Source organism: Cariama cristata, unplaced genomic scaffold (assembly GCF_000690535.1).
Source record: "Cariama cristata isolate BGI_N322 unplaced genomic scaffold, ASM69053v1 scaffold1889, whole genome shotgun sequence".
NCBI classification, from domain to species: domain Eukaryota; kingdom Metazoa; phylum Chordata; class Aves; order Cariamiformes; family Cariamidae; genus Cariama; species Cariama cristata.
This window is the reverse complement of record NW_009633835.1, coordinates 66,186-88,486: the sequence shown is the minus strand read 5'-3', so window position 1 is coordinate 88,486 and position 22,301 is coordinate 66,186. Positions and strand designations below refer to the sequence as shown.

The 22,301-nt window shown below is 43.7% G+C and overlaps 1 protein-coding gene across 1 annotated transcript in view; it reads left to right on the top strand.

Moving 5' to 3' along the window:
• Window positions 1-2,074: 2,074 nt before the first annotated feature.
• GRIK1 (glutamate receptor, ionotropic, kainate 1) overlaps window positions 2,075-22,301 on the top strand; it is a gene marked incomplete at its 5' end in the record, with an annotated part of 67,387 nt that continues 47,160 nt past the window's right edge. Inside the window, 4 exons of the mRNA XM_009706891.1 lie at window positions 2,075-2,256; window positions 11,787-11,840; window positions 13,552-13,725; window positions 17,256-17,399. Of these exons, the coding sequence (XP_009705193.1) occupies window positions 2,075-2,256; window positions 11,787-11,840; window positions 13,552-13,725; window positions 17,256-17,399 (554 nt within the window). The remainder of the gene's footprint in view (window positions 2,257-11,786; window positions 11,841-13,551; window positions 13,726-17,255; window positions 17,400-22,301) is intronic.

The following is a 22,301-nucleotide window of genomic DNA, read 5'->3' as shown; positions in this document are numbered from 1 at the left end:
CCCAAGTCAGACTAAGCACTTCACATTTAAGATTTGTCCCGAATGAAGACTTGGTGGTATCATATCCAAGGGTTTGGATTTGTTGAGCAGGAGGAAGGGGAAGGAGAGCACTGATGGTTATTCCCCTGTGCTATTATTTATGCTGGCAGTCAGTTGATTCAGGTTTTTGCCTGGTCCTCCAGAAAAATAACTGCAGTTCTTTTCACTGCTGCTTTAATTTCTTCAGTACACTGTAGCTAGGCTTTAACTTCACTTCATGTGGCAGTAGGAGGTGATGGGAAGTGCAAGGTCCAAGTCTCATGTGACTGAAGGAGATATTTTAAGGCACACAGTGTTTTCTTTCCCCCAAAAAGGAGATGGAGGTGGGTGGGCAAATCCTTTTCTTCTGCTCTTCACCACACTTAAGTGCTTTTTGTTGCTGGAAAGAGGAGCAACAGTACTTGCTCTGAGGCTGCGGATAAGACACAAGATTCCCTGCGTGCTGGACCCTTCCTCCCAGATCTCAGTTTTCCCTCTTAGAGTCGCCATTCGTTGCAGTGGCCAAGACACTGCAGTCAAGGGCTGAGCACTTGAATATGTGGTACAGCCAAGCTACGGCTTTACAGCCAGATTACACAAACTCCCCTACTTGTTAGTCAGTGTTGGAAGCATGTGCCCCATTCTCATAATAATGAACTCAAATTGTTTCATATTTACACAGGCTGGCTTCCAGCCAGGCTCCGCTCTCACAGCGCGTGCAGTAATTTACATTTGAATACTCAAAACGCTTAATATTCTATATTGATTGTTGATACTTGAAAACCTGCAAAGAACAGACCCAGCATTGCAGGCGGAGGGGAAGACTAGTTTTTTCAAAACACATTGCCAGTACTTGAGTGAAAGCCAACAGCCCTCAACATAGCAATCGCTCGCTACCCTCAGAAGAAATAGGAATGCTCAGTCTTGCCTTATGTGTACCATCGGACCATTCAGCCAAGGACATTCATGCACAAGACGAATATATACCCACTCCCAGCAGGAGAGCGATGAGTTTTTTCATATTAATAATTTGTTTGATTTTTGTTCAAGAAGTGCTTCTTGCCTGTATTCGCTCTCTCTTTGTGCATATTTTTAAGGCAGCCTTTTACCGTCACTCAGCAGGAGATCACAAGTTTTTTATGGGTAAATTACATTCATGGATAATGAAAAGAGACTGTAATCACACACCTCAAAGAACTCTTAACTATCTTTCTTAGGTTTTGGAGGCAGCACCAATTACATGGGAGTGCTGAATTAGCTAGTAGAATTGCACTATGTTTAAATACTTGGACAAATCTTCAACTGGTTGAGCTCCACTGACTTCAAATAAGCCATGTAAATCTGTACCAGCCAAAGACATATTCTTGTATTTACAGACGTAGAGCTGGAGCTCAGAATATTTCAGTTCTTTATAAGAACTCAGACTTGCTGAGTGACCTTACGCAAGTCACTATGCCTTGAGGCTCTTTGTCTCTAAACTGATGATAAGAAAAATTTAAGGCTCCTCCTCTGGGGCATTACAGTGTATGCTGAAATGAGGACAATGAGAGCCATGTGGATGGCTGTTTAGAATAGCTATCGGTAAGTGCCACTCCAGCTAACCGCTGGCTTCTAGGAGAGCCACAATGGAGGTGCTGGCCATTGAACGTTTTTCTCCGTCTGTCTCCCCTCATCTGCTCGTGCTTGACATTAGGCAGGAAAGAGAGTAAGGAGGTTTCTTCAATTCTGTGTGCTTGTTGTTTGATATTGAAATAATAATTAGCTGCCAAGGAAGAAGCATTACATCATTTTTTTCCATAAACTGCATCAATATACAAACTTATCCTATAGCCAACGAATTAAAAGTATGTTTCAGAATATTTACATGCTGAAAGCAAGTATAACTATGAAAAGGAAAAGTTATAACGATATTAGTTAGGAGGCTGGCAAATATGAAGCTAACAACTACCCTTTGTGTATGTGAAATACCTTGGGACCGATAAGAGACCCTGTTTAAGTGACAGTAAATACTCATTGCACAGAATAGTGAGTTGTATAATTGCGTATCATTTTTCAGGTCTAATTCGCCTGCAGGAGCTCATCAAAGCCCCTTCTAGATACAACATTAAAATCAAAATCCGCCAGCTGCCCTCTGGGAATAAAGATGCCAGGCCTTTACTCAAGGAGATGAAGAAGGGCAAGGAGTTCTACGTGATATTTGATTGCTCACATGAAACGGCAGCAGAAATCCTTAAGCAGGTAAGGGGAAGGGGGGTGAAAAAGCACGACGTTCCTTTTGTATCCTCAGAGTTGTCAGCCTCTCTGGTTTTCATTTTCTGGGAAACACTAAAACTGAATGCATTTACCAATTAGGCCATAGGCTTGTTAATACCAGGGTCAGAAGTTGTTAGAGAACAGGCAGCAGCATCTGAGCACTCCGCAAGACTTCAGGGCCGTAAGGACCAGCGGCAGTGGTGATGTTGGAAGAGAAACCTATAGGTATCCCACAGAAGGAAATGTGCATTTCTTTTTAATACTTCAGGTTCTGCTTGACTAGGAAGATTGTTGCATTTATTTTAGCTTGTCCTTGTTTAATCAATAGAGTTTTTACGTCTTCCCCATAAAAACCAAAAGAGCCCATTTTGGAGTGCCTAGGGAGCGGCTCCCGTTGAGCTATTGCCTCCACAGAGGCTGCACATCAGGCTCAGAGCTGACGGCAGTAACAACAGGGCATTAATCCACTGCAGGCGAGAGCGTAACTCTGCACCACATCCCTGTAACAAAGCAGGATGCGGTCCGCTGGCACTACCTCATCACGTTCCAAACTCTGGTACAGCAAGAAAATGGAACGGAGACAGTATCAGAAGAAAAATGTTTACTTTAAAACAGGCAGAGAGGCTATTGTGCAAGGGATGGCATGCATGAGAGTTGGACAGCCACACAAGGCAAGGGCAGCCACCACAAAGCCTGATGTTAATGGGCTGGGACATTACCAGGGGCACGCAAAGAGCGGTGTAAATTAGAATTTACTGTTGTCACTTGCTATATATTTCTAGACAATGAAACTCTAAAGCACTGGGTCCTGCAATTCATTGACCTATAGACAATAATTCCAAACAAGTAATACGTTGTGAATGTCATTTCCCTTTTTGCTGCAACTGTAGGTCTGAGGGGTCGTTGTTCTTACCGTCAGCTGGTCTGATGGGAAGCCCTGATCCCAGAAGACCACCAGAGATGTTCCACTGATCTGAATGCACAGCTATGGGCTGTCCCATAAAGGTTAAAACTTATGCTTCCGTCCCAGAACGTTTTGCTGAAATACTGAACTTATGCAGAGTAGCATTCTGTACCAAAGTAAGACAGACAGCTTATGGGTTGCGTTAGTCTGCGGAGCCCGAAACCGTCCTCTCCAGACTGGAGAATCTCAGTGCTGTGAATACGGACTTGCAGGATGGTTCCTAAATCAGATGCGCTGTAGCTGAGAGCAGCACACGAGTTCCCGTGAGCTACTAGGGTTACATTTACTGCTGTCAGGAAAGGTGGCTTCTACTAAATTTTAAGATTTTCTCGGTGCAAGTTATATATTTAAGCTATGTTACAGCAGGGCCAGATGCAGGCGTGATGTTGGGGATGGAAGGGAAGAGCAAGGGGAGGGTGCGGAATCAGGCAGCTGCTCTCTCATGGGATGAGGAGCGCAGGGTAGCAAGCGGCATTAATTGGGCAGGGGGTGGAGAGGGGAGCTGCGGTCCCCTCGCTCTGCAGGGCCCTCCGAAAGCACTAAAACGCGACAGCAGGAACAGGCTGCTCCAAAATGAGATTTGTGGAGAAGAGTTAAACTGACAACACAAATTTTCAAGGATCTGCCAGAAGAAAGTACGGATGTCTGGCACGCTGCAGGAGGCACAAAGCTTCAAATAGACCAGGCTGAGTATGAAAAAAAAACCAAAAAACCACCTTAGTGTCCAAAGAAGTGCGCTAAGCCAGGGCAAAGTGGCAGGAGGTTTGTGATGGAAATGGATCGGGGAGACGACTGACAGATACAGGTAGTGCTCTCCAGTGCCTTAATAACTCGGAGAAGGGTGATGAATGGCAATGTGGGAGAAAACAGGGAGATTAAGAGAGCTGCAGCTGTGGGTCAGAGCTGCGGGAAAGGAAGGAACGTAAATATAGGCTAGACAGAAATGGAAAATGGTTCATATGAGATAGTTCTATGGCTGAATCTAGAAGCTGGCAGCAGTAACTCAGATGTTGAATTTCCTCACTGTCCAAGGCAGCAGTGAAATGTGAAGGTGTGGAGGGCTCTGAATTCACCTGGGACTCACCTGATTGCAGGGGAGCTGCCTGAAGTACCGTGGTTCACATTCTCATCACTGCATGCGTAAACCCCTATGTAATTTTGCACTGAATGAAACCAAGATATTAAAGAGAATACGATAGAAATTATGTTAAGAAAACTCTGCAATATTAGTAGAGAATATTTTTGACTTTGGAAATGATCCAAAACATACCATTGTTAAATGATATCAGATTTCTAATAGAAGTGGGAATCAGAGCCAAGAGTCACCTAAACCTGTCCCCAAAGCAACAATTTCTTGTCTGCCTGCAGTATTTACAATAATGTAGTAGATGTTTGGTAGCCCATGCAGCAGAAGATAAATAAAGGAAGTGGAGATTTGTAGCGGGTTGGGTTGCGGAGGGCTTTTTACAGATTAAAAACACAGCAGGGTCGCACAGGGACATACCCACCATTGCTTATCGTCCGTTCTTGTCTCCTGTTCGCCCTCCAAGCCTGCACAGGTTTCCCCCCAAAAGTTTTGCACGTGGCTTGTTTCCCAGGCAGGGAGGGCAAGGGATGCCCAAAAGCTCTTTTTGGGAGCGAAAGGGTTAGCACGTCCAGACTTACGTCTGGAAAGAGTCGGCATGGGGAGCTGTGTTTGGGAGTGTGGAGCTACCTGACCCAGCCACGTTACCGGGCGGTGGGACCAGGGGCGGCAACCTCTTCACTTGCCTCCTTCAACCTTTTGTTTACAAAACAGCACAAAAGACAGATTTCTCTTAAACGAGACTATCTTTTGCTTATTTATAGCTTCAGCTAAAATACCGTTAAGCCGCACTTCTTCCTTGTGCACAACAAGAGCAGGCGAATCAATAACCTAATTTAAACAAAATACAAAGCCTGCACACAGCTGGATAACCTATTCCCTAAACTCACACATTTCCCCTTCTCTCTGACATGCTGCAGAGAGCCCAGGCTTTCACAGTCCCCGACCAGCTTAATGACGCCTGGCCCTCTCCTCACCCAGATCTGGAAGGAGCAAAAGGAAATTGTGATTATTAATTGCTACCTTTTCCAATAGTCACTTTGAATTTTCTCTCCATATTCCCTCACGAGGGTTGGTAACCTCGTGCGACCAGCACACGGCGGCTAAGGGAGTTCTCCAGCTCTGTTGCCTGTACCAGGTAACCACCCAAACCAGCAGCTCTGCTGCCCAAAGTGACCGGCTCCCCAGGGATCAAGATATTCCGAAATTACTTGAGCCAGGGGGTTATGCCAGCAGAGTTTTCAAAAAGGACGTACCACACCAGCAGAGCTGATGGAAAAAGTTGCAGCTGGGCTGTCACTCCCATAGCGTACTTGAAAATCTTGGCTGCTGGAGCTTTAAAGCTCATGAAGACTGAACAAATTGTCTGACAAGGAGCGAGATCTAGTAGAGAATTAGATGCCAAAAGCAGGAGCTAAGTGCAGCTGTGGCTTCTTAGGGTAAAATTGTGATCTCCAAAGTCCTGCTCGGGATCTACCTGAGCTCTGTAGGATCCTTCCCATTTGACTTCTGCATTCCTGTCCTGCTGGGCTCCAAGGGTGCCTAGCATCTCTCTTCTTTCCAAGCCTAAAACCAGATATCCCTGAAGGAGTGCGAGATAATAAGGCACCTTCCAAACCTGCCTAAGACCAGCAGGATTGAGTCCCTTACACAAGGAAGTTGGAAACAGTTTCTTAAGGAAAAATCTGGTGGTTACAGCATTGACCTGAAATATTTTGTGGACAGAGCTTTGGTGCTCTGTCTAGACCAGGTAAGCAATCCCACAAGTCAGTTAAATCTAGCTGTTGCAAATTGCAATCTGTTTTATCCACAAATCTTTCAATATATCCTGCACATACTGTGTTTAGTCTGCTGTTGCCTTTTTGTATGAGGAACTTGGTTCGAGAGGTTAAGTTGTTATGGTTAACCTTCAATTTATTCTTCTAACACACCAACAGTTGACATAGATTTTACTGCTAGGCAAACTCGTCTCTCATAAATTATGTTGCCACTAGCCTTAAATTATCTACTCCTTCCTCCACACCTCTAAAATAAATTTTGTGAAATGTACTGTATATTTAGTCATGTTTAGGACACTCACAGAGCATTTTATAAAGACTTCTATGTTCACTTTCACTATGTGACAGACAAAGAGCAAAATAATTAATTCAGTTCCTACGGAAGTATGAAAACGAAGTGTCACCACAGCATACATTCCAGCTACAATAATAAATGTGAGAATATAAAACTTCAGTTCTGAGTATGCTCCTTCTGGTAACTTGACAGGTAGGCTGAAGCCCACTCTCTGCTAAGAAAAGGCAGGATTAGCTCTTGGGTCCCCCCAAGGATTAGCTCGTAGCTCTTAGATCCTCCAAGCCCCAGGGTGAGAAGCACAGACATACCTCGCTGGTTCTCCTCTCTCTTACTGATTTGATAAAGGGGTTGTTGATGGGGGGACATCCTCTTCTGGCCACCTGGTTACTGCTGAATGGCATCAGCTGGCGAGAGTTGGTCCCTAAGGCACGCGTGGGTTAAGACATCAGTAAAGACCGTGGGCGCAGAAATGGTGTGGCAGGGGTAATTCGTCCTGGAATTTGGCAGTGTACTTCAGTCCCCAAATCTGAAAGCGGGTCTCTATAGAAGTAAGTGTGGCCATTGCCTTGGAAGCTTTGTTCTGAGATTTGAAGATGCAGGAGCAGAGGCTATAAATCAGAGTAGAGTCTTTTGGGATCCTTGCTGTGTCACATCATAGCTGCCCTATGCCGAGACCGCTCCTTCTCTGTCCCTGTTAGCTGTACTGTCTAGATGAAAGCTAAACTAGTTACGAAACTCCGTGCAGTGCCATCCATGCTACAGTTGCACATGTAGTTGTTCTTTGCTTCCTTGGAAGATTCCCTGCGTGGTGCAAATGCCAGTCGACTTTCAAGTGCATCCAGTCTTGGTACTGTGAGATGATGTCCATGCTGGAGTGTGAAAGGCAATGCTGCTGCCCTCGCTCCCTGGGATCTCTTCAGGAAGCCGAAGGAGCCAACCCCAGCTGACTGGGACCCTGGGCCAAGACTTTGGTCCTGCCCTATTGCTGTGGCCCTTGCTTCCAGCTGGACTCCAATACTAACGAAGTATTTACAGAATATATCTTGTTTCTTGGCGTGGCTCATGTCCATGTTGGAGGAACTCTATACCACTCCAGCTGGACTGCTGCTGTGACTGACTGGGATGCAGATTTCCAATGAGTTAAGTCATGGCCGAGTAAAGTCATCTACACAGACTCCAGGGAAGCACTGTAAGCACAGTATAAACCTTTTATATTGAACACTTGAAAGGCAAGAAGGCAGAGGGGCTTTTATTCTTTATGGTGTATCTTGCTGATCTTACAAAACAGTGGTGGTACTAATTAACTGGATAATGAAATGTATTCATTTAATGGTCATAAAATTAAATAATAGCATGAGTGAGGAAAATGCAAAGTGAAAGCAAGCAAAGTATTTGCTGCAGTTCCCGCTGATGCTTCACCATCATTCTGGTTTCAGCCCGCCTTGAAGGAAGACTGACACTAGCTCTAAATGAGGCCATGATTTTTTTACAAGATGAACAAATGCAGGTTGGAGCTGGGATATGACGTAAACCAGGAACAGGGCACCCAAAGAGATTTACAGACATAAGAGAGACTATTATTACCCAGTTTCCGCCAGCTTGCCGAATACAGTTTGACCACTGATGCTTTTTCAGATTCACGTTGCAGTTCATGGCCCACAGCTAAAAGTACAGGTCTGCCAAAGGCAAGGCCCAAACTTCTGATCTGAAATGGATAATTAGGGATGGAAGTCTCTTCGTCTTATTTGCCAAGATAATCCATAATCCAACCGTATCCGAGTTTGGCAGAAGAACAGATTTTATACAGGGTAGGATGGGTAGGAGATCTACAAGGAGAATGGAGAATATTTTAGCCTGGTTTCACTAGTTGACATTCATCTAAGTTCCGCAGTAAGTAAAAGCTGTAATTATTTAAATAGGACATTAATATCAGATGCATAATTATTTAAATAACTACATGCAAAGTTATTTAAATTGGAATATGTAATGAAATCTCATTCTGGTTTCTTACGGGCAGCTATATATACATAAACCAACCTTGTTGCCTTCCCTTCTCTCTTCTGGGCTGCTGTGCTCATTGTCTCTAGTGGGGAGGACACTTGCTCTGTGGGAAGAGCCTCTGCAGATGCTTTGCGAGGTACTTCAGAGGTGCCCCAACCTGAAAGGAGTCTTTGCTCCTAACGTGTTTTAGTTATTGTCTCGCTCCTAGTAGTTCCTAAAAGCTGCTTTCCCTGTGTCTGCTGTGTTGCAAACGCACAGCAGAAGACAAGTCCTGGCAACTCTCCTCTTTACACTACTAGGAGCATCCAAATCATTACGGCCTGGAAGTCATTAATGCTTTGGGGTCTCCAGCATGATATTCAGCAGTCCTCTTGCTTTTGCTTTAGCTTGTCTTCAACTCCTGTTTTCCTAACACCATCCGTCAGAGTGGGCTTTTGGTACTGTCGTTAGGTTGTCATTCATTGGGAATTTTACTTAATGACCATGTTACCCTAAAACATAAATAAGTTATTATTCCAAAGTCTTTACAATCTATGAATAAAAAGCACCCTATTTAGGTCAATCTACAGATCTAACTCACCTGTCACAGTGATGTCTAAATGCTATATAACTGTTAACTAATTATCATCCTTAATGACTGTTGGAGGGGAGGACAACCAGTTAAGGCTGTTCTTGTGACCAGTGAGAGGTCAGTGAGAGGACAGAGCTCAGGGGCAGGTCAGAGCCCAGCCTGGGACAGATCCCACATCAGCTCTTGCTCCTGAACCAGACAAGGACATTATTAACGTGTGTGTGCCACTTACAAGCTCCCTTCCAGCTGTCTGTATCTTCATATCTTAATTGATATCATTAATATAGAAAATACAAAAGTGACATGTTGATTAAGCTTTCCTGGGCTGCTGCAATACTTCCTTTGGAAGAATTTTGGCAAGCATCTCTCATGGAGCCTTTGGGTACAGGACCCTTGGCAAATCCATGGCACCCTTCCAGTAATTGCCATCATGAACCCGTGTCTTGGTTGTGGCAGATAACATTGCTGGCTGAACTGCGTTTTTTACATGCAATTGCTTTTGGTTTTCAGGGGGTTTGATTCTGTTTTTTTTTTTCGAAGACAATCCTGTAGCATGACTTTTGAAATCATTATTAATCACAGGTATGTGTGTGTCCTGCCAGCTCTGTTTATAGTGCATTACTTGGGAATCAATATTCTCATAAAGAGTTTCAATCAAAAATGTGTTCAGGAGGCAAACGCTCCTCTCGGGCTGCTGCCCTTGGATTTGAGAGGAAAGCAGTAGCTGGGCTACCTTGGATTAACTGGCTCCTTACCCAGCAGCAGTGTAGCTGCCGCAGCACAAGCTAGGTAATGCTTCCCGAACATCCAGGCTGCACACTTTCTAATCATTTTAGTTAATGGATCTGTCTAGTTAAGGTAAAGTTGGATTTTAAGGCATTATAAGGCTTAGCATTGTCCTGGTTCTCTGTTGTCTTACTCTTTCTATGCAGACAAATTGCAGTTTATGTCTTCTGATAAGAGAAGTGCAGTGACTTGATGTCAGCTCTTCTATCTCAAGCTAGACTTAAAACTGTAATGAATCAGTAATTTAGATCTGGGTATTTGTATCCTCCTATTTACGCTTATTAGTATGAACGTGCTTTCATACTAATGTAACACCATGGACTAACTGCAGACTTCGTGTAGAGGACCAGATAAATTTCGGCATATAGAGGATTACCTGGGCTCAAACCACATTTGTATAACCTAGCAGCTGGTCTGTGCCCCATGTGAAGGAATTGGGTTGTTTCAATAGTTTCAGCTCAAAAGAGACCGACATCTTAAAAATCCTGACTGGCAGCTCCTTCCCATGGCAGGGACCTTAGACACAGGCATCCAACGGCTCCGGGGAGTAGAACTGAGTCCAGCCAGGTCAGCTGGGAAGCGCAGCATACAAAAGTTCCCATTCATGCTACCGTATATCGTTTTCTGTGCGTAAATAGTGAAGGAACAGCAGTCTCCAGGACTGCTAGATTGCTCATCTCTACAGGTAATAAAATAACATAATAAAATAAGAAATGGAATAGGAGAGGATTAATAAAATAAGAAATAAAAAATGCAATTTTGACATGTAAATTCAGTGGAGCATTTCAATGAAATACTTGCCTTCTGGGTTGATTTTGTGGCTGGAAATGGATTGGTTGGTTGTGATTAGCACTGAACTGTTTTTATTACCTACTGCAGCTTAGAAAGTTCAGGTTCTTCCCTTTTTTGTGTGTGAGGGCTTGCCGTACACAGTCACACAACTGATTTTCAGCGGCTTGTGCCATGAAAGAGAATTTTGGCAAGCCAAATCACTCTGTTTTCCCCTGTCTTTCAAATAGCTATTCAGGCACTGCTAAAAGTGTCCAAAGATACTATTAATAGCAGATGCTTACGTTACTGGGATCAAGACTGAATAACATTTAACCTTTGTCTCTGTTACTGTCATGATAATGAATTCTTCAGTAGTTTCCTAGCTCATAATTCCTCCTCTTCACAAGATCCCAGAGAGGACAAAATGCAAAATGCAGAATGCTTGCATCATGGTTATAGTGTGCACGGACGCGGCGACAAGGGTAGGGGATGCTGGGCTGACACTGTAGAGCATCCTGTTATACAGCTTCAGCGGGGCTTTATTTAAGCATTCCCAATGATTTTTGGAGAGGGGCTGAGGGAAAAAACACAACCCTCTAGAAGTTTCCTCCAATGTGAAGGCTGGGAAGAAAAACTTCATCCTCTTCCACCCGAGGTGGCCACTCACTGTGCATTTAAATGCCATCCGTACCTTGCAAACTTCAAAAGCTCTGACTCTGGAAAATTAATCCTGACCAGAAATCCTTTCATACTGGTTGTTTTGACAACCTCCTGCAGACCTGCATTCCCCAGGTGGAACAAAAGGCATTTAGAGAAGCTTTCTTCTTTTTGTTTTTCTTGTTTACTTCAGCAAGCACTCACGAGTGTCTTGTTCTCACATGGTAATGCAGAATAAAAAACCCTGCACCTAAGCACTTGTCCCTACAAATTCTGTTGTCTGCTAGTAAATTCCTTTTTAACACTTCTGAACTGCAGACTAAAGAATTTCACTTTTAAGAAATCAGCTTCTCATTATCGCTAGTAATTTTTCTTGTCCTAGAAGTTTTGCAGTCCTTAATCTCTTTCCTGAGCAGAGGTGATAAAAACATAATTTATATACAATAGGATATTTTTTGATCCTGAAGAAAAATGTAGGTTTTATTGTAATCAGGTTTTCATGACCTGTAATGTGTTGTTCCAGATTAACCCATGCTTTTCAAAAGACAGTGCGGTACGCTGAAAGCATCCAGAATAAAGTACATTCACCTTTCAATCTCTTTCAACAGATTCTCTCCATGGGAATGATGACCGAATACTACCACTACTTTTTTACAACACTGGTAAGGAACACTAAAGATGTGGGGGTGAATTTTCTCTGTTGCAGAAAAGACAACTAAAAATTTCCACTTTTTGTAGGAGGTCTTTATTGCCGTTATTCAAGGAGACCCCTGGAGAATGAGTACTGACATTCCTTAGTAATATCAAGGCACACAGTGTTGTAGGGAAGCTGTTTTGCAGTGTGTGGGGGGCTGGCTAACGCTTTAATACAATGAGAATTGATTGCAGCGTTGTGTTTAAGGAGGAGCCGTCGGTACAGGTGGGTCACAGCGAAACAAAATAATGAGTGAACGACTTTGGAGTGGAGCCAGGGTCAAGCACCACGGACCGTGCGGTTCATCACTAAAATGTTTCTTTTACTTATAAAACCACAAAATCACATGTGTATAAAATCACTTGGGAAATTCTATAGTAAAAGAAAACCCCTAAATGTTTGTTTATGGTACAAATCTATAAATACTCATTTGAGCACATTTTTCCTATGTTTTAACTTACATGCTATATATAAATATAACTAAATCCGTGCTTAAGGTCCATTTGCATTGTAGACCAGACAGACAGCAAAGAACCAGTATTGCTAGAACAGTCCTAGAGGGCTGGATTATATCTTGTGCATCAGCTTATTCTTTATTTCCTTTCCATATAAAATTTTATGTGGAAGTGAAAAATCGTTTTGAATCCAATAGTCAATTCATTAGCCAGAAAAGACTCTCTAGCTGTTTGGAACTTGAAGTAGTAGCTTGAAATAGTTCCCTCTGAGGCTATTTTAATATCAAGAAAAACGTGAAAGTTTAGGATTTACTGTGGAACTTACATTTTTACACAATAAACAATCTAACCGAAAGCATTGGACCACCACCGCCGATATGCATGAGATAGTGTAGAGCGCATATTAGAACAAGCAGCAAGCAGTGCTGGTGGTATCTCGGCGGCGTGGTATTGTAAATGTTGACATTTTGATGATTACTGTGGTAGTAAGCCATGACCAACACATTTGTCATTTCACTGGCCTGCCAGGATCAGCAAAAAGTTGTTTTGAAAAACAGCTTTCAGGCTTTGAGAAGCAGTTACCCTGTTTCCACTGCCTGATAAATAAGGCTGTGGCGCGTGCCCCCAAGTTATATCACTTAGAATACCCGTTCTGTTCCTGCCCTGTGGATGCCGAGCGCCGACGCGCGTGGACTTGGTGCGCACTGGCCTGACATGTCCCTTAGACATACCGGCAGCAAATCACCTGCAGGAGGCAAGGAAAAATGGGATTCGTAAGCAGTGAAAGTGCATCGCTCTCGACATCTCTTGGAATTATCCTTCTCCGAGTTGAGAAATAAGCTTGACATTGGCCAGCTAATTCCTCGTGTTGGTTTGTCAGAGCTGTAACACTGCCAGAGGACTGCTATAAATTAAAATCAGATACTGCTGTGCAGGTTGGTTGCAAAATATTTTTCTTGTGGGGGACTGATTTTTACATTCCAAAAAGCAGAGGTGTGATTTGTCCTAAATTTCATATAGCTTTGGTTTATTCAGATTTATAACTGAAGCAGTCATGGTTGGGCTTTGAGGGCAAGCAGAGCATTCACAGGGGGAAAAAAAAACAAACAGCACTTGAGCTTTGGATTGAAAATCAAATACACTTTTGGCCTAACTGTACCTTCTGAACATGCTGCTTTAAAAATACTACATCTGGTTTTGTTTGTTTTCTTAACGGTGATTTAGGATCTATTTGCATTAGACCTGGAACCCTACAGATACAGCGGAGTAAATATGACGGGGTTTCGCCTGCTCAACATCGAGAACCCACAGGTTTCGTCGGTCATTGAGAAATGGTCAATGGAACGTCTGCAGGCACCGCCGAAACCGGAGACCGGCCTCCTCGATGGCATGATGACAGTAAGTCAACAACCACAATAACGCAGGGGCGTCGACAGCGCGCTTCACCATGCGGTTCTAGCAGGTGCCAACCGATCCCATTACGGCTTGATTTCACAATGCAAAGGATGAAGCAGTATCCCCACGACAAAATTCCTTTTACCCGCTCCTACGCAGAGGAGCATTTGCCCCGTGAACCAATGTTGTACTCGTCTGTGTGACAAACCACTCCCGGGCGGCTCTAGAGATGAGTGACAGTTCTCCGTCGTGGTGCCGTCCAGCTAGCATCATTCATCTCGTTGTTGCCACCTGCATATACCGCTGCCTCATTTCTCTAATAATGTTCTGCATGCAGTGAAGAACATAACAGGAAATAAAAACTTTCAGAGCAGGTATACGATTTATAACCTGCAGGGAAAGATATTGTACACGTGGACAGGTAATAGCATTTTTAAATTGGAAAAGTGCCCTTTCTCTTCATTTCCATCGTCGGCAGCAACTCTGGCTTTTCAGATATAATTTAAAGACAAATGAAAGGTATCATCAAGCCAGGAAATTAGGGTTTCCTCCCTACCCCTTGCCCAAGAAAGGAGTGAACAGGAACAATTACATGGACAGCGTGACTCCATTCGGTTTTGCAGGGTGAAGGGCTGCCATCTTTTGCAATATAAAGACAGTGTATCTTATGTACTGAGTGGAGTTCGAAGTGGTAGGAAATAGACTTTATTGCAGATGATTGCAGGGAAAACTTTGAAACATCCTAATGTCCTGAAGAGAAATGCATTAAGTGTGCTCTCCCTAGCATTTCAAAGAAGCATTGCTTGTTTGGGCAGTGCCGTTGTGCTCACTCATACGCAGAGCAGGGGAGAAAGCTGTCCCTGGGCACCTCTGATGTGAATACAGAAGGCCTGCAAGGGTAGGTGGTCACACAGAGCTGTTCCCCTGCCTTCCCCCGACTGTAAAACCGGGAAAAACAAAGTTCTTACTACAGGCCTGTGCTCTCCTTTGTGTCTCTGACTCTTATCCTCTCCTTTGCATCTCTCTGATCTCTTGGTGTCCTTGATGCTCTGAAACAGCAGGAGCACCGAGGGAAGCGTTTTGCTAGTTGGCTGTGATCATTTAAATATTCATGGCAAGTTCTGCTTATTCAGTTTGATGGCGAGCTGCGATGCTGCTGTATTCCATTAGACAATAAGGCTGTGACAAGGCGCACGGTACAAGGAGATCAGGATTACATGTCCTATTGTTAACTCGGAATTTCTCCCTTCTGGTTCATGCTATATTGTTTGCCCTGATGTCAGCTTGTGGGAAGTTAGCAGGGCATGACCAAGACAGTTTTGAGTTCACGTCCCACTTTATGCCCAAATTGCACACAGAGGCGTAGTTGTTCTAATGAGATCTTTGGGTTTCTTTGCAATAATTTGAATAGAATATGAAAATCAGAAGGACAAGTTTTAGGACTAACTTTTAGTCCCTGTCTTCTCGTGCACAAGTACAGATGTCAATATAAGTCAGTTTACTTCAGAAAATGAGATGACCTTTTGTTCCTCCATGCAACCCCAAGCCCTAAACCAGAGCAACAGCGAGGGGAGAAATAAAAGGCTTGAGGAGGTAACGTAACCTCCCAGTTGCTGCACAGCAGGATGGATGAGTAACAAGTCACACAGGCATGAGATTCAAACAGCCGAGCCTGGCAATGCTGTCAACGAGCAAGTACTGCGGGATGCTCCGTGTTCTCAAGTGAAGGCATGGGAGGTCCCAGACAGGAGTGCCAAGTGAGGTGCCCTGGGGCGTTTTCACCAAGTATCCCCAGCATCCCTAGGCCTGAGAGACAGACAGACTAGGGCTCCGGCGCTCAAGTAAAATTCAATCCTGAATGCACATGTCCCCAGCCTATTGTAAAAACTGATCTGAAGTCCATTGACGTTGATGGGAATCTTTCCATTGATTTTGAAGGACTTGGGATCAGGCCTTTAGTCTCCAGGTCTGCGTGGAACAAGTATCTGTTTTCAGTCCCTCCAGTCTGAGAACAGCTGTTACTGTCTCCTCCTGCTTGCCTCACCATTTATAATGTTTTCAGGTTGCTCTGATTATGGAGTGTTGTTTTGGGCAGGTCCGGACTAGCGTGTCAAGAGCGATTCCTCATCTGCAGTATATTAAGATTAGTTGATAAATTCAGATCACATTTGATTGCCAGCAAAAGCCTCCAATGCTGCTAAGACTGATGCTGTTGTAATTTACTTAGGTAAATGAAACAGACACAGAATCACATCTATTAATTTCCCAAAGGAGTTGCATTGGAAAGGAATAAAAAATGGATTAGCTTTGCAGTTCATATAGATGAGTCCAGTTTCTCATCTGCAAAGTTAGTACTTTTTTTTAAGGCCCCTACTTAATTATTCAGTAGCTTTACAAGAAAGATAAGCCCTTCATTTGTACAGCATCCCTGTGCATTAGGCGAAATGTGGCCATTCCCACCTCACACATGACAGCACTGGAGCCTAGCGAAGGTGAAGGCAAGATTTTCCTAAAACTCCGTGATAAAGGGTGACAGGGTGCGCGATCTGAGTTTGAGGCTTTCTGGGCATGTTTTTAAACCAATAAACGCATTCTCAGAAGAAACACAGATGTACAACCAGCATCCAGTAATTTTAGTAATATTTTGGTGTCTAAGGGCTGTATTCATCTGTCCTGTCTTAGACAACTAGAAGTTAAATGTATATGGCCAACTTAATCATCAAAAAAGGCACCTCGAAAGGACAGTTCACCTCTCTGTAAGACGGTGTAGGAGGGAGGTATGGCAGGGGACCAGCCCTGGCCACATCTCGGAGGGGCCATTTCACACATTTGTACGAAAAGCCAAGATCCTGGCGAGCAGTAGACGCTCAGAGACAGTAGGTACCTGTCCGGTGGGATACCTACCAGGTGCTCGGTGAGATTCATTTCCCTGGCACGCAAGGCCATGAGAAGAGCGGCAACAGGGAGCTGGCACGGGGCCCTCGTGGGCAGCCCTCCCACGCGTCCCCATGCCATGCCACCATGCCACGCCGACCTGCAGCTGGGCAGAGACCGGCTTGAGCACTTGCATGGTCCTTTGGGATGACACATTTTGAGGTGCTGAGAGTCTTTGTCGAATCCCATGAGGGAACTATAGAAGTCTGGGTGCTGCAAAGTGCTTGGCTCTAGGACATGCCTGGAGGATGAGACCTGGGCTGCTGTATCACCTGAGGCTTCTTAGAACTCCTCTCCGTGCCACAGAGCTACCTGTGTGCTCCATCCTGCACTGGACTCACCGACCCCTCTCTTCCAGTTGCTACCCAATGTGGTTTTTCTTCCCAATGCAGTTTTTCTTCCCAATGCTCACCTGAAGATGCTCTGAAATTAATATAAGCTGCAAAAAAATGGATTTTTTTGCATCTCAGATTTCCGTGGAAAGCCCAGTAGTGGCCTGCTCCGTACCAGTAGCCCAAGGGAACGGTTCTGAGTAGAGAAAAGCGGGGACGGCGCACAAAGATGTACATTAAAGAGAGCCTTTCTGTTTTTTCTTGCAGACAGAAGCAGCTCTGATGTACGATGCTGTTTACATGGTAGCAGTGGCCTCCCAGCGTGCCTCCCAAATGACTGTCAGCTCCTTGCAGTGTCACAGACACAAGCCGTGGCGTTTTGGACCCAGATTTATGAATCTGATAAAAGAGGCAAGTGTAGACCATCTGTTGGTCAGCGTAATCCTTCCTTTCTTCTTTCCCACACTGGCTTGTGTTGTTGCCCCCTGCTCTCTGTCATATGCTGTGCTCTGGTTTCTGGCCCTCGGATGCCCACTCCTTCCTCACCTTCCTAGCAGAGAAACATCGATTTACAGGCACAAGGCTGTGGGCTGCATTCTGGTGGAGACTTTATCTGGTCTTTGAAAAAAAGAAACTTCTAAATGCTAGGTGTGGTAAAATCTCAGACTAACACACCATAAGACTGCCCATATTTTTTGCTCACTTAATGTTATGGTTATGTTATCATGGTAGTATATATTTTCTAAAAATATGTGATACCTAACAACAGCCATGCTAGAAATTGAACGAAAAGCAAGCCTGTAGCTCTGTCCTTGTTTCACCACTTATTTCCAATTGTTTTGCAGATTGATCGATCAGTAATCAATATCCAGAAAATATTTCAGCCAGTATTTCTAAAGAAGTAAATTGCTTCCTGTAGTCATGCACTGTATCTCATAAGGATGCATCACTGAGCTAACTTGATCCACAGATGTTCTAAAAAATACACATTTTAGCTGAAATGCCTTCACTCTTCCAAAAGTTCCAGTTTTTATTTTGAATTTCAAATGAAAACTTTTCCTTTAGGCAAGTGTGTGGAAATGAAAATTGGAAATTATGTGGTGTTTCCTACACATCTTTCATCTTTTCCCCCAGTTCTTGTCCGTGACAGTGTGGTTCCTACCCAAGCCGCATTCGTTAGCACTTGGGTAGGTGAAACAGGACCTGCAGGCTGAGGTGCAGGGTAAGTGGTGGCAGCAGGTTGGGGCATACACCTGAATCCAGAAATATAGTAGGAGCAAACTGAAAGACAAGACATGTGGTGGTTACAGAACATGTAGAAGAGCTGTCATCACCTTCTCCAAACCTTTCTAAGTGAATTTTTTAGAATTGCTGTAGGCAATATACAACGTGGTGATTCACCTACACAGAAAGCATTGAAAGTTACTGAAACAGTACTCTCCACACAGGGTGTTTTATGAATTTTAAGGTTTCCTGATAAGCTTCTGTCTTTGAAAGTATAAAGAAAATACAAGAGTTACCCCAGTACTCATGGACCTGACTTAAGCGTTAAGAAAGGTTTGAGATCCTTTCCTCACTGCAAGACGACGATGGAAACACCCAGAGGAGTCGGGGAAGCAGCGCTGGTAAAGGTGATTTCTATCACACTGACATCAACTGTGCTGCATCCAGCTCCCCACTGGGGAGGAGGTGGGAAGACTGTGGCAGGACCAGTAAAAGACAGGAGAAAATGGTCTCAAAAGTGTCTGTAATAAAGACAAACTTCTCCCTTCCTCCCATCTAATTTGATCTAAGTGGGAACCTTTGCTCTTCTACTTCTCAACCTCAAACTAAATGAGGTAGCTTTGCTACTCGTACAGTTTCTGGTGCATTTTAGGAATAATTACAATGAAATTGAAAGTTAGCAAAAGACTTTGTGTCGGTGAACGCACCCGCATAATTCTACGGTGGTGACCTACTTATTTTGGGTGGTGCTGAGTATATAGCACAAGCATCCTGAATCCTAAGCCAGAAGAGGTACTTTGACCAAGAGTACCAGGATTACCTCAGCAGATCCAATTCAAAGCTTAAACAGTTATGTAGTTCACATTTATCATGTACAGGTAGCTTCTCTTGCGTGGACTGAGATATGTGAGGTAATTACTGATCATTTTGCAGATAGCGTCTTTCATGGTCAGTAAAACACTGATTTAAATACTCCAAGAGTCTTATCTTCCTGTTTCTGTTGTAGCCCAAAAAGGCAATTGTTGAAAGTAGAGGATAAGGTTTAACAAGACAGTATTACATTTCCCATAAAGGCTATAACAGGTGTTGGAAACTAAATAGCAAATACATTTGGAACTCCCCAGTTCATGTCAGGATCTGGTTTGCTCAGCGAAGATAGATGAGCTTTATAAATTAGTAATCAAGTGAATAGGCATGGAGAAAAAAAGTCAAGCAGGCAGAATGATAGTTTGGGCCCAGATAAATACAATTTAATTTTGCTATTTTGTGGTATGGTGCTGAGCCTGTGAAGGCGTTTTACAGACTGGTCTGAAGACGAATGTTCCGTACTGCGGTCTAAGTGAACAACTGTCAGACAAAGAGGGTGCCTGCAACGAGCCCTGCAGGTTCTAGAGCTCAGCAAGGACTTCGATGGCTCCGTGAGGGGGTTTTGCATTTTATTTTACTGGTGATAAGAACTGCAGACATCTCCTTTGTTTTGTGGGTCAATGCTATAAAATGCCAGGCTGACGGTAGTGGAAAGTTGCTCAGAACCTGCCTGGATATGAGCAGAGGTTAAGGTGGAAAGCCTCTCCGACTTGTACAGCAGCCCATAGGCTGCTTCTCTCTTCACTCAACAGATGGCAAATTAATTTTTTTCAGCCTGTCAGTGTCCTGTTGGAAAGTCCAGGTTCAGGTCGTGTCTGGTCCTCAGCTGCACATTGAGTTAGCTTCTTCCTGAAAGCAACTGGAAAGTGGACATCCTAGGGCAAAATACTGCCTTTTGATTCATGCTGATCTGAATGCATGCACATTGAAGTTGGTTTCTGAATTTTCAGGGTACATGAAAACAAAAGATGGCTAGTTTAATGTGAGAATACTTCTCTCTCAACCTTAGGACCGCGTACCAGGTAACAGCAGTAGCAGTTCCACCGCCTGTTTTTCTTGATGGCCAAGACTTGAAGTGCTACTGGCATGACTACAGGAGAAAAGCACTAGCCAAAATGTCTGGGGCTACAGAATAATCCATTACAGCAACAAAGAGGGTAGTCTTCCATGTTCTAAAGAGCTCGTGAGCTAACTCTGGTTCTAGGAAGCGTTTGGAAATCTGCAGAGAAAAGCAAGCCTGACCAAAGCCACCCAGCCCTGAGGATGCCTTTGAGGTCAGAGAGGTCATCAGCTAGTTCCCGCAAAGGAGGATATTACATAAAATACACTGTCTGGGATCAAGAGTCTTCTACAGTAGCTCATTAAGATCTTTTTAATGAAAAGTAAATCCTTATCAGAAGCTTTTGTCTCTCAGTGACCTAATGTCATTCATATCTAAATGATATTTTAATCTTTTAGCCCTTATGGAAGCATTTGCGGGGGGTACATCTTACCCGTGCCCAGCAAGAAAAAGGAGGTCATTGTCTCTCTTCAGGGAGGGAGTAGGGAGAGAACAGATGATTCCACCTTTCCTAGAAGGAAAATGGGTGTAAACATGAAACGGGTGTTTATAACTGAATGATCAAATTCCCTGGTCATGTCCCCTTTAAAGCAAGAGATAAGCCCCAAAATAATGATTGTCTGTTATTCAATTATCATCTAAACCAAGGTGAGCTCCCCGCACTCCGATCCAGCAACAGTTAAAAGAATGAGTGCATAGGCAAGTATTTCAGAGGACAGAGATGCAGACTTTATCTTGAATGACTTTATTAAATCCCCTCAAACAGAATCACACACACAAATCTCAAAGATTAAAAGAAATCTGAAGCACTTACATCTACATTTCAGTTTATCTTCTGTTTTTGACAAGATACATTTCAAGCACATCTAGTTAGTAGAGACCAGGAGTGAGAGCAATCCGTCTAGATTCTGCATCGAGTAATTGAATACAGCCTTCCTTTCATGGTGTGACATTAAAAGCTCTCAAGAACCCTCTGAGCTGAACCGGTTCTTTGTGTAGGCTAATGTAATGACCACAGAAAGCAACAAGTGGACTTGGCCAGACAGGCACTACCAGGTCTGTAAAACTTTCAAGCCTCTCTCTCAACTTATTTGTAATAATTCTTCTGAGTGAAGATGTCCCAGTTAGACTGGAGAGACTTCCTCGTTCAAATGCCTTCAGGCTGAGGAAACTCTTCCCTTAGGATTCATAACGGGTTTTCCAGCCCTCTGCTGCCTGATTCTCGTTTCTACAAGCGATAAGTGCTATGCCTCGTAGAATGTCTCCGACCTGCAACAAAGACAAGGATTAGTCAAATTAAGTCCCTGAAGAAGCCTGCTTAAATTCTCACATCATTTTTCATTGTTAAAGATTTCGAACGAGAACTTAATTTAGCTTATTTGTATACAGGAGGAGTACTGTAAATGTTGAACACATCCTACAGTTTTTAAAACATCTGGCGCTGTGTGACTCTGATCTGTGGATGACGCTGTGCTTCAAGAGTAAAATTAATTAAAAACCAGGCGTATCCAGTCCTTCCCTGTACAAGAGGACAGCAACTGACAAGGTATCAAGAAACAAAATCATGCAACGAGGCCATCTTATTATCTTAGGTTGTTATTTTGCCTGCTTTTTGAAACCATGAACATAATTGAGAGTGTAGCACTCTGTGTTCTGGTTACTTTGGCTATAAGTGTTTTTGTTTCATGTTTCTTCTTTACAAAAAGAAAAAAAAAACAAAACCCTTATCCTACATACAGAAGAATGTAATTCCTGGAATCTTTTCTTCCAAGCTCAAGGCATTTAAACAAATAATAGTAGAGAAAGAGGCCTGTCCATCAGCGTAATTAGGAAGACTGGGAAACTGGCAGGCATTATAATTTCCCATCACTTCAAAAAGAACTGGGAAGAACTGCACCGCAGGAAAAGGTCATGACAGTCCTCTGAGGTGAACGCTTCTTCCTGGAGGCTCACGACCACAGAAAGCAACACGAGGGGTGGACTTGCTCACACAGGGACCGCTGCGACTGTATATCTTTCAAGCCTCTGGCTCAACCTCTTTGTATTAGTTCTTCTGAATGAAGATGATTCAGTGTGTTGGTCACTTGCTAACCCATACTTGCCTCCAAAACCAGCTGCATGTCTACCTCACCTCTGCTGAGAGTGTACAAATGATTTAGAAA